Source organism: Hypanus sabinus, chromosome 5 (assembly GCF_030144855.1).
Source record: "Hypanus sabinus isolate sHypSab1 chromosome 5, sHypSab1.hap1, whole genome shotgun sequence".
Classification (NCBI taxonomy): domain Eukaryota; kingdom Metazoa; phylum Chordata; class Chondrichthyes; order Myliobatiformes; family Dasyatidae; genus Hypanus; species Hypanus sabinus.
The window spans coordinates 75,764,028-75,778,888 of NC_082710.1; the positions used below are offsets into that span (position 1 = coordinate 75,764,028).

A 14,861-nucleotide genomic window follows, 5' to 3' on the forward strand; every position below is an offset into this window, starting at 1 on the left:
CATTTGCCTACTGACACAATTGATCAACAGATGACACAACAGCCACAGCTTTATGTACTGTCCTGCCACATTTGGAGAAGAAGGATGCTTACAAGAGAATGCTGTTCTTGGACTACAGTTCAGCATTCAATACCATAATTCCCTCCAGGCTTGAGAGGAAGCTCAGAGACCTCGGCCTTGGATAGTTGGATCCTGGACTTCCTGTCAGATCACCGGCAGGTGGTAAGAGTGGGCTCCTTCACCTCCACCCTTCTGACTCTTAACACAGGAGCCCCTCAGGGCTGTGTACTGAGTCCCCTCCTTTACTCCCTGTGCACCCATGACACCCACAGCTCTAACCTGCTAATTAAATTTGCTGATGACACTACACTGAATGGCCTAATCTCAAATAATAATGAGATGGCCTACAGGGAAGAAGTCATCTCTCTGACACAGTGGTGTCATGAAAACAACCTCTCCCTCAATGTTGCTAAAACAAAGTAGCTGGTTGTGGATTACAGTAGGAATGGAAATGGGCTAACCCTCATTGATATCAATTGATCAGGGGTTGAGAAGACAAACAGCTTCAAGTTCATCAGTACTCACATCACTGAGGATCTCAACATGGTCTGTACACACCAACTGTGTGGTGAAAAAGGCATAAGAGCACCTCTTTCATCTCAGATGGTTGAGGAAGTTTGGTAGGGGTCCACAAATCCTAAGAACTTTCTACAGGGGCACAATTGAGAGCATCCAGACTGGCTGCATCATTGCCTGGTATGGGAATTGTACCTCCCTTAATCGCAGGGTTCTGCAGGGAGTGGTGCAGACAGCACAGCATGAACTTCCGATGATTCAGGCCATTTCCAAAGACAGGAATGAAAAAGGGCCCAAAGAATCATTGGGGACCTGAGTTACCCCAATCACAATCTATTCTAGCTGCTACCATCTGGTAAACGGTACCACAGCATAAAAGCCAGGACCAACAGGCTCCGGAACAGCTTCTCCAGGCCATCAGACTGATGAACTCATGCTGATTTGAGTGTACTCTATATTAAATTGACTGTTCTTTTTATTATTAATTATTATAAATTATTATGATTGCACATTGCACACTTAGATGGAGGTGTAATGTAAAGATCTTTACTGCCTATGCACATGAAGGATGTAAGAAATAAAGTCAATTTGATTTAATTATTTGACTTCTAAAACCAACAGGCTGCATCAGTGATGATCTAGGGTGTCATGTTAACCACTATGAACATAAGATCAGAATTAGGCCATTCAGCCCATTGAGTCTGCTCCACCATTCCATTATGACTGATCCCGGATCCCTCTCAGCCCCATACACCTGACTTCTTGCCATATCCTTTGATGCCCCGACCGATCAGGAAACGATTAACTTCCACCTTAAATATACCCACGGACTTGATCTCCATTGCAATCTGTGTCAGAGCATTCCACAGATTCACTACTCTCTGGCTAAAAAAAAATCCCTTCCTAAAAAGCCACCCCTCAATTTTGAGTCTGTGCCTTCTAATCCTGGATACCCCCACCATAGGAAACATCCTCTCCACATCCACCCTATCTAGTCCTTTCAACATTCGGTGGGTTTCAATGAGACCCTGCAACTGCACCCACCCCCCCCACCCGTCCCCCGCATTCTGAGTACAGGCCCAAAGCTGCCAAATGCTTCTCATACGTTAACCCCTTCATTCCTGTATCATACTTGTGAACTTCCTCTGGACTCTCTCTAGTGATACATCCTTTCTGAGATATGGGGCCCAAAACTGTTGACAATACTCCAAGTATTGTCTGATTAGTGTCTTATTAAGGCTTAGCATTATCTCCTTGCTTTTACATTCCACTCCCCTTGAAATGAATGCAACATTGCATTTACCTTCTTTAGCACAGATTCAGCCTGGAAATTAACCTTCTGGGAGCCTTGCACAAGGACACCCAAGTCCCTCTGCAACGTGATTTTTGAACCATCTCCCCATTAGATAATAGTTAGAACAGCACATTATGATCCTTTGGCCCACAATGTTGTGCCAACCATGTAACCTACTCCAGAAACTGCCTAGAATTACCCTGTCACATAGCCCTCTATTTTTCTAAGCTCCATGTACTGCCCAGGAGTCTCTTAAAAGACCCTATCATATCCGCCTCCACTACCATTGCTGGCAACTCATTTCATGCACCCACCACTCTCTGTGTAAAAAACTTACCCCCGACATCCCCTCTGTACCTACTTCCAAGCACCTTAAAACTAAACCCTCTCGTGTTAGCTATTTCAGCCCTGGGAAAAAGCCTCTGACTATCCACACGATCAATGCCTCTCATCATCTTATACACCTCTATCAGGTCACCTCTCATCCTCCATCGCTCCAAGGAGAAAAGGCCGAGTTCACTCAGCAAGGCATTCTCATAAGGCATGCTCCTCAATCCAGGCAACATCCTTGTAAATTTCCTCTTGATTTCTAAATTTCTAAATCTCTAAATTTCCACATCCTTCCTGTAGTGAGGTGACCAGAACTGAGCACAGTACTCCAAGTGAGGTCTGACCAGGGTCCTATATAGCTGCAACATTACCTCTTGGCTCCAAAACTCAATCTCATTAGTGATGAAGGCCAATGCACCATATACTTTCTTAACCACAGAGCCAACCTGCATAGCAGCTTTGAGTGTCCTATGGACTCGGACCCCAAGATCCCTATGATCCTCCACACTGCCAAGATTCTTACCATTAATACTATGTTCTGCCATCATACTTGACCTACCAAAATGAACCACTTCACACTTATCTGGGTTGAGCTCCACCTGCCACTTCTCAGCCCAGTTTCCATCCAATTGATGCCCTGCTGTAACCTCTGACAGCTCTCCACACTATCCACAACACCTCCAACCTTTTTGTCATCAGCAAATTTACTAACCCATCCCCCTATTTCCTCATCCAGGTCATTTATAAAAATCACGAAGAGAAGGGGTCCCAGAACAGATCCCTGAGGTACACCACTGGTGACTGACCTCCATGCAGAATATGACCCATCTACAACCACTCTTTGCCTTCGGTGGGCAAGCTAGTTCTGGATCCACAAAGCAATGTCCTCTTGGATCCCATGCCTCCTTACTTCCTCAATAAGCCTTGCATGGGGTACCTTGTTAAATGCCTTGCTGAAATCTATATACACTACATCTACTGGTCTACCTTCATCAATGTGTTTAGTCACATCCTCAAAAAATTCCCCTTTATTCCTGATCGTTGCCTCCTGGTTGTCAGCCATTCCTCTAAACAATATCTTTCCTGTAATCCCATAGGATTTTGTCTTGCTAAGCAGCTTCATGTGTGGTACCTTAGCAAATGCCTTCTGGAAACCCAAGTAAATTACATCCATTGCCTCTCCTTTGTCCACCCTGTTTGTGACTTCCTTGAAGAATTCTAACAGATTTGTCAGGCAAGATTTTCCTTGCAGAAACCATGCTGACTTTTACTTACTTTATCTTTAATCTCTGTACCTTAAAAGGGGTGAATATTTGCTCAATTAATTATTTTGTAGAGATCTGTTTTCACTTTGACATGAAAGTCTTAAAGTCTTTTTCTATTGATCAGCATCAAAAAAGCCAAATCAAATCCACTGAGATTCAATGTTGTAAAATAATAAAACAAGAAAACTTCCGGGGGGGGGGGGGGAGGAAATACTTTATATGGGCACTCTACATATAGTCCAAGACTCTGAGTGACCATGTCTGGCAATCACTGGTAGTCCCCCAGCAGTGTGTAGACATACATGATCCAGCCTATCAACCCACCGCTTGTACATGGGAGGGCAGCACCGACTAGGGAGGCAATCCCCAGCCGAACTCAGAGGGCCACTGTAATGCTTCCACATTTTCTCATCTGGTCTGCAGTAGCAAGCAAGCCAAAGGCTTCAGGCCTAGTTCTCCGTACAACTGAGGCTACAGAGCTACCATGTTGTCTGTCCTGCCACCAGACACGGGTAACAGGTCTGTGGCAACTTACATTATCACTGTGCAACACAGTCTTGCAATTGCAAGTGAAATGCCTGAGACAATCTCCTACAATTATACTGAACCAATTTCGATGTTTCTGAGTAATGGGCAGCAACACAATCTGCAGCCAGGTCAGCTCCCCTATACCCAAGCTGGCTCCTTCGACACACCGGCAGGCTCCTCCGATATCCCGACCGGCTCCTCCAATACCTCAGCCAGCTCCTTCTCCAACACAAGGCTGGACGAGCAGATGCTGGAAATTCAAGCAACACACACAAAATGCTAGTGGAACGCAGCAGGCCAGGCAGCATCTATAGGAAGAAGCACTGTCGACGTTTCCGGCCGTGACCCTTCGTCCTGACAAAGCGTCGATAGTGCTTCTTCCGATAGATGCTACCTGGCCAGCTGTGTTTCACCAGCATTTTGTGTGTGTCCCTTCTCCAACATCCTGGCCGGCCCCTTTGACATTTTGACTGGCTCCACTGCTGACACCAGTCCAGCTACTCTGATCAACAAACAGCTCATTGATGGAGTAGTGCTGAGGTTTTTGGAGTAGAAATGTCTTTGAATTGTGAAAAAACAAACTTTTACAAAGAGAAAAGCACCTTTGGTTGCCCCCCCCCCCCCGAGAGGCTACTGCACTCACACACACCGCCATCTTACAGAAATTTACTAGAGAATAAAAAAAGCTCACCCTTTTTTACCTGCGTCTGTTACCTGAAACCTTTGTGTTTCAAATTCACCTAAGTCACTTACTCAGCCTCTTCTCTCTGAGCTTGTTATACCTTTGGCTTCAATATCTCAAGATCACATTCCACAATCAAAAAGAAATGATAACATCTGACTGGGCACCCTTGGCCTGCACCTGTTCTTGCTGAAGCCTGATGAGCCTAAGGCTTGGAGCTCCATTCATACCTCCCTTCTTTTTACTGGCTCACTCCCAACCAGACTTGTTCTTTACAAATGGCTCCCAGCCTGCTATAAGGTCTGGCCATTTTTCTCCGACCTCCCTCATTACAAGGCGTTTTTGCCAACACATCTGCATCAATGTTCTAACAGGCTGCATCACTGTCTGGTAAGGGGGTCTATTGTACAGGGTCAAAGAAAGTTGCAAAATTAATCAACTCCATCATGGGCACTAGCCTCTGTAGTATCCAGGAAACCTTCAAAGAGTGATGTCTCAAAATGATGGCATTGTCATTAAGGACACCCACGACCCAGGACATGCCCTCTTCTCATTGCTACCACCAGGAAGGAGCTACAGGAACCTGAAGGCACACACTCAGTGATTCAGGAACAGATTCTTTCCGTATGCCATCCAATTTCTGAATGGACATTGAACTACTTTACTTCCTACTTTTTGCAGTACTGTAACTAGGAATTTTTTCTATTATGTATTGCATTGTACTACTGTCACAAAGTTAACAAATTTCATAACAGATGCTGGAGATATTAAACTTGATTCTGTTTCTTGAACATGTCAGCATGTGTTTATACACTGAGTTGCTGTTGCAAAGTTGGCTCATTAGATATTTACATTAACAAGCTGTACAGAGGTACCTAATGCAACCTTTTATTTCACAAAAATGTGATGTGACAAAAGAAGATTACAGCTCATGCCTATTGACTAAATGGCTAGAGAAATACCAGTACAACTTACTGATGCAAAGTGCCATGCAATAACAGTGTTTCTAGCGGGCTCCAAACCAAGTGTGGCTCCAAAATGAAATTACTTACTTTTGCAGATGGTGTGAATTTTGGAATCTTAACTTCAGACAATAGCTGCGAAATATTTTCTTTGGAGATATCCTGTAACATATCAAACACCTTTCCTTATTTTCACCAGTTTGACAAATAAATCAATTCACTATTTTACAGCAGATTAATGGATGCTAAATGCTAAAATTGGAAAATATAATGTAAAAATGTAAAAAGTCCCCAATTCCCACCATATTCACATAGAGAACACTGAACACCTCCTTACTACAAAAGGTTTGGATGGAGCAGAAATTGTTATGTTCAAGAAGGATTATGGAGACTTGGCTGTCACAAAGGCAAGAATGGATGCTAAATGTTCTGGGGTTCAGATGTTTCAGAAGGTAAAGGGAGTGAAGAAAAAGAGTTGGAGGAGAGGCATTGCTAATTAAAGGTAGTATTACAGCTGCCAAAAGGGATGATGTAGTAGCAGATTTCCCCAGAGTTAATGTGTGTGAAAGTCAGAAATAAGAAGGGAGCAATCACTCTACTGGGGTAATTCTATAGACCGACAACTAGTAATAAAGACTGAACAAAAGACTGGGTGGCAGATTTTGGAAAGGTGTAAAAGGTTTAGATTGTTAGGTGTGTTCAGGAAGGATTCCTGACACAATATGTAAACAGACTGACTAGAAGAGAGGCTATAGTGGATCTGATGCTAGATAGTGAACCAGGTCACATTTTCTGGATGAGTATTTCAGACAGTCACCGCAACTCCCTGATCTTTACCATACTCTTAAACAAGGATAGGAGCAGGTGATATGGAAAAGGATTTAACTGTGGAAGGGGTAACTGTAATGTATTAGTCAGAAACTGGAATGTATAAATTGTTGATGTAGGCAGCTTACAGTGTGAGAGTGATGAACTGTGTGAGCCAAGGTGAAAACATCCACACTCAAAAGCCCGAACTAAAAAAGTGCCTCCCTTGCGGAGCAGGCCCGATCGATCTAAAATAGTACATTTCTCCCCCCTGCACCCCCCATGGGAACCATTGAAGAAGGGAATGTGAGATAAACAAAGAAAAATATGAAACGTGCATCTTGCTTTGACAACTGGCATGCTCTCATCTGGACCACCATAAGGGTCTCTTTCTACGGCTTCTTGGTTAGTTGATACTGAAAGCAGTGGTTCATCTGCTGGGACACTGGCTTCATCAGCAGAGGACTCTACTGTAGCTTCCCTAGTTCTACAGCAGTTCACTGGTGATTTGTTCCAAATGTCGCCTAACAATTTATCTGTCTGTTCGCTCATGTTCTGCTGCCTGACTGTGACGACACTGGACGACAGCCGTGAGCCAGTTTATTTCCTGCGAGATGCACATGTAGACTTCGTATCTGGCACCAAACATTAACAACCTTGTGTGCACATCGTGTTTCTTGATCCTTTTCTTACCGCAAATTCTCTCCTAGATGGCTGGCCGTAGGAGATCTAATCTGGTTAATGTTTAGAAAATAACAGGTGACACTGTAAGTTCATTTGGGGTAACCCAGTAATGGAAATGGTTTAATTTTGTCATCAAGTCACCATGTGTTTGTTTAATAAGACCTTGTTTCACTGTTTACACCACTCGCTCTGGCAGGCCATTGATGCTGTGTGATCCGGAGTCATTATAGGTGCTTAAGAGCACTCTTCTAGACAAACTCCTTAAATTCTACACGTGTGAAGGCCAGCTGTTTCACATCCACTCTCTCCCATCAGTCAAGTTCTTCTATCTTCAGGCCTAGTGCATATGGCACTGGGCAGGCCTTGAACAACTCTTTAAACTTGAACGTAACCACTGGACTATGGTATTGGTTTAGAAAACGCAAAGGTACTTTTGTAATAGAGGTTACAATGCAGGGTTTCCCTGATTATGGCTGATGCAGCAAAACACTGATGGCATCTTTTAAAACTCATTTCTGTCCAGCAAATCAGGCTATTGACCTTCCACACACAGGTTAGTGAAACAAGTCCACCTAGTGAATCACTGCTGCTATAAAGACACCACATATGTTCTTACTAATCTTACTAATACCCTTACTAAAGTAACACACACAAAATGCTGGAGGAACTCAGCAGGCCAGGAAGCATCTACGGAAAAGAGTAAACAGTTGACGTTTCAGGCTGAAACTGTTCATCAGTCCTGGATGAAAGGTCTCCGCCTGAAACGTCAACTGTTTACTCTTTTCCATAGATGTTCCCTGGCCTGCTGAGTTCCTCCACATTTTGTGTGTGTTACTTGGATTTCCAGCATTTCAGATTTTCTCTATTTTGTGATTGGACTCTTACTAAAGTAATAACTAACCCTATATCTGGCTCAAATTTCAAGGCTGGTTTTCCACCTTGAGTATAACCAAGCAAAGAGATTGGTTTTGTTTGGTGGCCCATTTTATGGGTTTGGAAAACAGTAGCTACTTCTTTGCTCCAGCTGTATCCTTGTGTGAAGTTGATGGTTGAAGTCAGCTATTTTCTTCAGGTGCACTACTCATTGAAGCACACCTTCTTGAGTGCCTTACCTTCTGACAGAACAACATACTGTCTTCTGATGCTTGCAATTGGTCCCTTTTTCCTGCAATGATGGTATCTGGAGGCTTACGAGATCTCTGTGGAGACTGTAGGATTCTGATCAATATCTACTGGTGAACACTGACATTTTCTGAAGGGTGCTCAGTGATGATAGGGGTGGCTAAATCTTTGCAATGCCTCTCGACTGTCTCCCGCTGGAACAAATTGTGTTTTTCAGATTGGAGGCACACCTGTGTCCTCCCATCTTAGGGGAAATATCTTTGTACTTGTATTTCTGTGCAGTTGTGAGAACCAGAGGCCATAAAAAAACAACAACCTGCATCCTCCAAAGGTTGCCCAAAGACTAAAATGTATCTGTTAATTCAGATTTGTGCTATAAGTGAAGAGCATCAAGGAATTTCTGCCAAGTTCTCCGCTTTTCCTCCAGCTCTGTCACTGGTGTTAAAATTGGTAGGAGCTTGATGTTGTATACAAAGGTTTTTCTCCATTGCAGCCAAGTTCCAACAGTCAGTTTTGCCAAAGCTGCAGCCGAAAATGGATTGTGTGCTTGGAGTAGAGTGGCTGGTTTTGTTATGATCCTTGTCATCAAATGTTACATATGTGCAAAGCAAGAATGAAACAGCCTATTATGACTGAATGTATACTGAATGATTGAATGTACACTGTATGATTGTATGTATATGGTATGATTGAATGTGTACTGAATGATTGAATGTTCATACTGAATCATGTTAGGAATAAGATATAGGAGCAGAACTAGGCCATCAGGCCTATTGAGTCTGGTCTGAAAGTTGATCATGGTTGGTTTAACTTTCGTCTCAGCCCCAAATGCCCTGAACAATCAAGACTTTATCAATTTCTGCCTTAAATATACTTATAGACTTGGCTTCCACAGCTGCCTGTAGCAATGAATTCCACAGATTCACTACTCTCTGGCTAATTTAATTCTTCCCCATCTTTGTTCTAAACTATCACCCTTCTATTCTGAGGCTGTGTCCTCCAGTCTTAATCTCTCCCACCATAAGAAACATCCTCTCTACATCCACTCTACCGGTGGGGGGGGGGGGGGGGGGGAGCTTTTTATCATTTGATAGGTTTCAATGACGTCACCCTCATTCTTCTCAATTCTAGTTAATACAGGCCCAGAACCATCCAACGCTCTTCATGACAAGCCATTCAATACTGGAATCATTGTCATGAACCTCCTTTGAGCCTGTTCCAGTTTCAGTACATCCTTTCTCAGATAAGTGGCCCAAACCTGCTCACAATACTTCAAGTGAGGCCTCACCAGTACTTTATAAAGTCTCAACATTACATCTTTGCTTTTATATTCCAGCCCACTCAAAATGAATGCTAACATTGCGTTTGCCTTCCTCACCACAGACTCAACCTGCAAGTTAACCTTTAGAGAATCCTGCACAAGGACTTTCAAATTCTTTTGTGCCTCAAATTTTTGTAATTTCTCTGCATTTAGAAAATAGTCTACCCTTTAATTTCTTCTTACAAAATACATGACCATACGCTTTCCAACATTGTCTTCCATTTTTCACTTCATTTGCCTATTCTCCTAATCCAGTTCCTTCTGTAGATTCTCTATTTCCTCAGAACTACCTGCCACTCCACATATCTTTGTATCGTCAGCAAAGGTGGCAACAAAGCCATCAATTAAATCATTCAAATCACTGATATACAATTTAAAAAGAATCAGTCCCAACACAGATCCCTGTGGAATGCCATTAATCACCGACAGCCAACCAGAAGAAACTCTCTTTATTCCCACTCTTTGCCTCTTGTCTATCAGCCACTGCTTTATCCATACCTAATTCTCTGTAATATGATGGACTCGTAGCTTGTTAATGTAGCCTCACATATGGCACCTTGTCAAAGGCCTTTTGAAAGTTCAAGTACATAACAACTGAATCTCCTTTGACTACCCACTTATTATTACTTCAAAGAATTCCAACAGATCGATCAAGCAAGATTTTTCCTCAACGAAACCATGCTGATCACAGCTACTTTAACATGTGCCTCCAGGTACGCTGAGAACTCATCCTAATAATCAACTCCAACATCTTCCCAAAGTGAGGTCAGACTAACTGGTCAATAATTTCCTTTAGAAACACAGAAAACCTACAGCACAGTACAGGCCCTGCGGCCCACAAAGCTGTGCCGAACATGTCGTTACCTTCGAACTACCTAGGCTTACCCATAGCCCACTACTTGCTCAAGCTCCATGTATCCATCCAGGAGTATCTTAAAAGACCCTATCGTTTCCGCCTCTACCACCGCCGCCGGCAGTCCATTCCACGCACTCACTACTCTGCATAAAAAACTTACCCCTGACATCTCCTCTGTACCTGCTTCCAAGCACCTTAAAACTATGCCCTCTCGTGGTAGCCATTTCAGCCCTGGGAAAAAGCCTCTGACTATCCACACGATCAATGCCTCTATTTACACTGTACACCTCTAACAGGTCATCTCTCATCCTCTGTCAGTCCAAGGAGAAAAGGCTGAGTTCACTCAACCTATTCTCATAAGGCATGCTCCCCAATCCAGGCAACATCCTTGTAAATCTCCTCTGCACCCTTTCTATGGTTTCCATGTTCCTCCTGTAGTGAGGCAACCAGAATTGAGCACAGTACTCCAAGTGGGGTCTGGCCAGGGTCTTATATTGCTGCAACATTACCTCTTGGCTCTTAAACTCAATCCCATGACTGATGAAGGCCAATGCACCTTATGCCTTCTTAATCACAGAGTCAACCTGCGTAGCAGCTTTGAGTGTCCTCTGGACTTGGACCCCAAGATCCCTCTGATCCAAGAGTCTTGCCATTAATGCTATTTTCTACCATCATATTTAACCTACCAGAATGAACCACCTCATACTTATCTGGGTTGAACTTCATCTGCCAGTTCTTAGCCCATTTTTGCATCCTATCAATGTCCTGCTGTAACCTCTAACAGCCCTCCACACTATCCACAACACCCCCAACCTTTGTGTCATCAGCAAATTTACTAACCCATCCCTCTATTTCCTCATCCAGGTAAAAAAATAATCACAAAGAATAGGGACCCCAGAACAGATCCCTGAGGCACACCACTGGTCACCGGCCTCCATGCAGAATATGACCTGTTTACAACCACTCTTTGCCTTCACTGGGCAAGCCAGTTCTGGATTCAGAAAGCAATGTCCTCTTGGACCCCATGAGTCCTGGCTTTTTCAATAAGCCTTGCATGGGATACCTCATCAAATGCCTTGCTAAAATCCATTTACACTACATCTACGACTCTACCTTCATCATGTTTAGTCACATCCTCAAAAAATTCAGACCGGCTCATAAGGCACAACCTGCCTTTGACAAAGCCATGCTGACTATTCCTAATCATATTACATAACCATATAACCACATAACAATTACAGCACGGAAACAGGCCATCTCAGCCCTTCTAGTCTGTGCCGAACGCTTACTCTCACCTAGTCCCACTGTCCTGCTCTCAGGCCCTAACCCTCCATTCCTTTCCTGTCCATATACCTATCCAATTTTATTTTAAATGCCAATACCAAACCTACCTCTACCACTTCTACTGGAAGCTCGTTCCACACAGCTACCACTTTCTGAGTAAAGAAATCCCCCCTCGTGTTAGGGGAGGGAAACTTTTGTCCCCTAACTCTCAACTCATGTCCTCTTGTTTATGCCTCTCCAAAGGCTCATAAATCCTGCCTCTCTGGATCTTCTCCATCAACTTACCAACCACTGAAGTAAGACTCACTGTTCTATAATTTCCTGGGCTATCCCTACTTCCTTTCTTGAATAAGGGTACAACATCCGCAACCCTCCAATCCTCCGGAACCTCTCCTGTCCCCATTGATGATGCAAAGATCATTGCCAGAGGCTCAGCAATCTCCTCCCTTAATTCCCACAGTATCCTGGGGTACATCCCCTCTGGTCCCGGTGACTTAACTAACTTGATGCTTTCCAGCACATCCTCTTCCTTAATATCTACATGCTCAAGCTTTTCAGTCTGCTGCAAGTCATCCCTACAAGATCCTTTTCCGTAGTGAATACTGAAGCAAAGTATTCATTAAGTATCTCTACCATCTCCTCTGGTTCCATACACACTTTTCCACTGTCACACTTGATTGCTCCAATTCTCTTATGTCTTATCCCTTTGCTCTTCATATACTTGTAGAATGCCTTGGGGTTTTCATTAATCCTGTCTGCCAACCCTTCTCATGGCCCCTTCTGCCTCTCCTAATTTCATTCTTAAGTTCTTCCTGCTAGCCTTATAATCTTCTAGATCTATATCATTACATAGTTTTTTGAACCTTTGGTAATCTATTCTTTTCTTCTTGACTAGATTTATAATAGCCTTTTTACACCATGGTTCCTGTACCCAACCATCCTTTCCCTGTCTCACTGTAATGTATCGACGCAGAACCCCACGCAAATATCCACTGAACATCTGCCACACTTCTTCCGTACATTTCCCTGAAAACATCTGTTTCCAATTTATCTTCCAAGCTCCTGCCCGATAGCCTCATATTTTCCCTTATTCCTATTAAACGTTTCTCTAACTTCCTGTTCCTATCCCTCTCCAATGCTATGGTAAAGAATTGGGATCACTATCTCCAAAATGCTCTCCCACTGAGAGACCTGACACCTGACCAGGTTCATTTCCCAATACCAAATCAAGTACAGCCTCTCCTCTTGTAGGCTTATCTGCATATTGTGTCAAGAAATCTTCCTGAACACACTTAACAAACTCCACCCCATCTAAACCCCTCACTCTAGGGAGATGCCAATCAATAGTTGGGAAATTAAAATCTATCACCACAACAATCCTGTTGTTATTATTACTCCTTTCCTGAATCTGTCTCCCTATTTGCTCCTCAATATCCCTGTTACCATTAGGTGGTCTATAAAAAAACATCCAGTAGAGTAATTGACCCTTTCCTATTCTTAACTTCCACCCACAGAGACTCCGTAGACAACCCCTCCATGACTTCCTCCTTTTCTGCAGCAGTGACACTATGTCTGATCAACAGTGCCATGCCCCCACCTCTTTTGTCTCCCTCCTTGTCCTTTCTGAAACATCTAAAGCTGGCACTTGAAGTAGCCATTCTTGTCCCTGCGTCATCCAAGTCTCTGTAACGGCCACAACATCATAGCTCCAAGTGCTGATCCACGCTCTAAGCTCTATTAATATAGACACATCTCAAACCATCGGTCTGTGTGCGTCCCTTCTCTATTACCTGCCTATCCTCCCTTTTGCACTGTTCCCAAGCTTTCCCTGTTTGTGAGCCAATCTCCCTTTCTTCCGTCACTTCAGTTCTGTTCTCATCCCCCAGCAATCTTAGTTTAAACTAAAATTCTTCTGCTTCTCTCTGTTCTTGAAGAGTGGAGTGACATTTGTTACTTCCCAGTCTTCTGGTACCATTCCAGAATCTAGTGATTCTTGAAAGATCATTACTAATACCTTCACAATCTCTTTAGCCATCTCTTTCAGAACTCCATCTGGTCCAATGACTTATCTACCCTCAGAGCTTTCAGTTTTCCTTCTCCCTAGTAAAGGTATCTTCACACACTTCATGACCTGACACCTGGAACTTCAATCATATTGCTGGTGTCTTCTACAGTGAAGACTGATGTTGAACACTTATTCAGTTCGTCTGTCATTTCCTTGTCCTGCATTACAACCTCTCCAGCATCATTTTCCAGTGGTCCAATATCCGGTTTCATCTCCCTTTTCCACTTTATGTATCTGAAGAAAGTTTTGGTATCCTCTTTAATATCACTGGCTGGCTTACATTCATATTCCATCTTTACCTTCTTAATGACTTTTTAGTTGCCTTCTGTTGATTTTTAAAAACTTCCCAGTGGTCTGACTTCCCACTAATTTTTGCTCGATTATATACCCTCTCTTTGGCTTTTATATTGGCGTTGACTTCGCTTGTTAGCCACAGTTGTGTCATCTTTCTTCCTCTTTGGGATGTATATATCCTTTGCCTTTTGACTTGTTTCCAGAAATTCCAGTCATCGCAGCTCACGTCATCCAATCTTTTCCCATCAATTCTGGCCAATTCCTCTCTTTATAATTCCCTTTACTTCACTGTAAAGCTGATATATCTGACTTTAGCTTCTACTTCTCAAATTTCAGAGTGAATTTGATCATATTATGACCACTTGCCCTGAATGGTTCTTTCACCTTAAGCTCTCCTATCAATTCCAGTTCATTGCACAACACCCAATCCAGCATAACTAATCCCCTTGTGGGTTCAACCACAAGCTGCTCTTAAAAAGCCATCTCATAGTCTTTTCCCCCTGTAGGAATCCTGCACCAACCTGAATTTCCCCAATCTACTTGCATAATGAAACTCCCCATGATCATTGTATCATTGCCCTTTCAGTTTGCATTTTCTATTTCCCATCTTAACTTGTAGACCACATCTTTACTACTGTTTGGGGGGGTTTGTGTACAACTCCCATCAGAGTCTTTTTACTCTTGTAGCTTCTTTGCTCTACCTCTCCAATTTAATAATTTCTGACCCTGTCACCTCTTTCGGACGATTTAATTTCATTTTTATCAACAGAGCCACACCACTCCTTCTGCCT

The 14,861-nt window shown here is 43.1% G+C and overlaps 1 protein-coding gene across 4 annotated transcripts in view; it reads right to left on the bottom strand.

Annotated features, from left to right (window-relative positions):
* Window positions 1-14,861, bottom strand: part of uba6 (ubiquitin like modifier activating enzyme 6) — a 336,534-nt gene that overhangs the window by 64,397 nt on the left and 257,276 nt on the right. For 3 of the 4 annotated variants that reach the window (XM_059970138.1, XM_059970139.1, XM_059970135.1), the window contains one exon: window positions 5,728-5,799. The exons of the other annotated variant lie outside the window; for it this stretch is intronic. In XM_059970138.1, coding sequence (XP_059826121.1) covers window positions 5,728-5,799 — 72 coding nt within the window. The remainder of the gene's footprint in view (window positions 1-5,727; window positions 5,800-14,861) is intronic. 4 annotated transcript variants of the gene reach the window in all.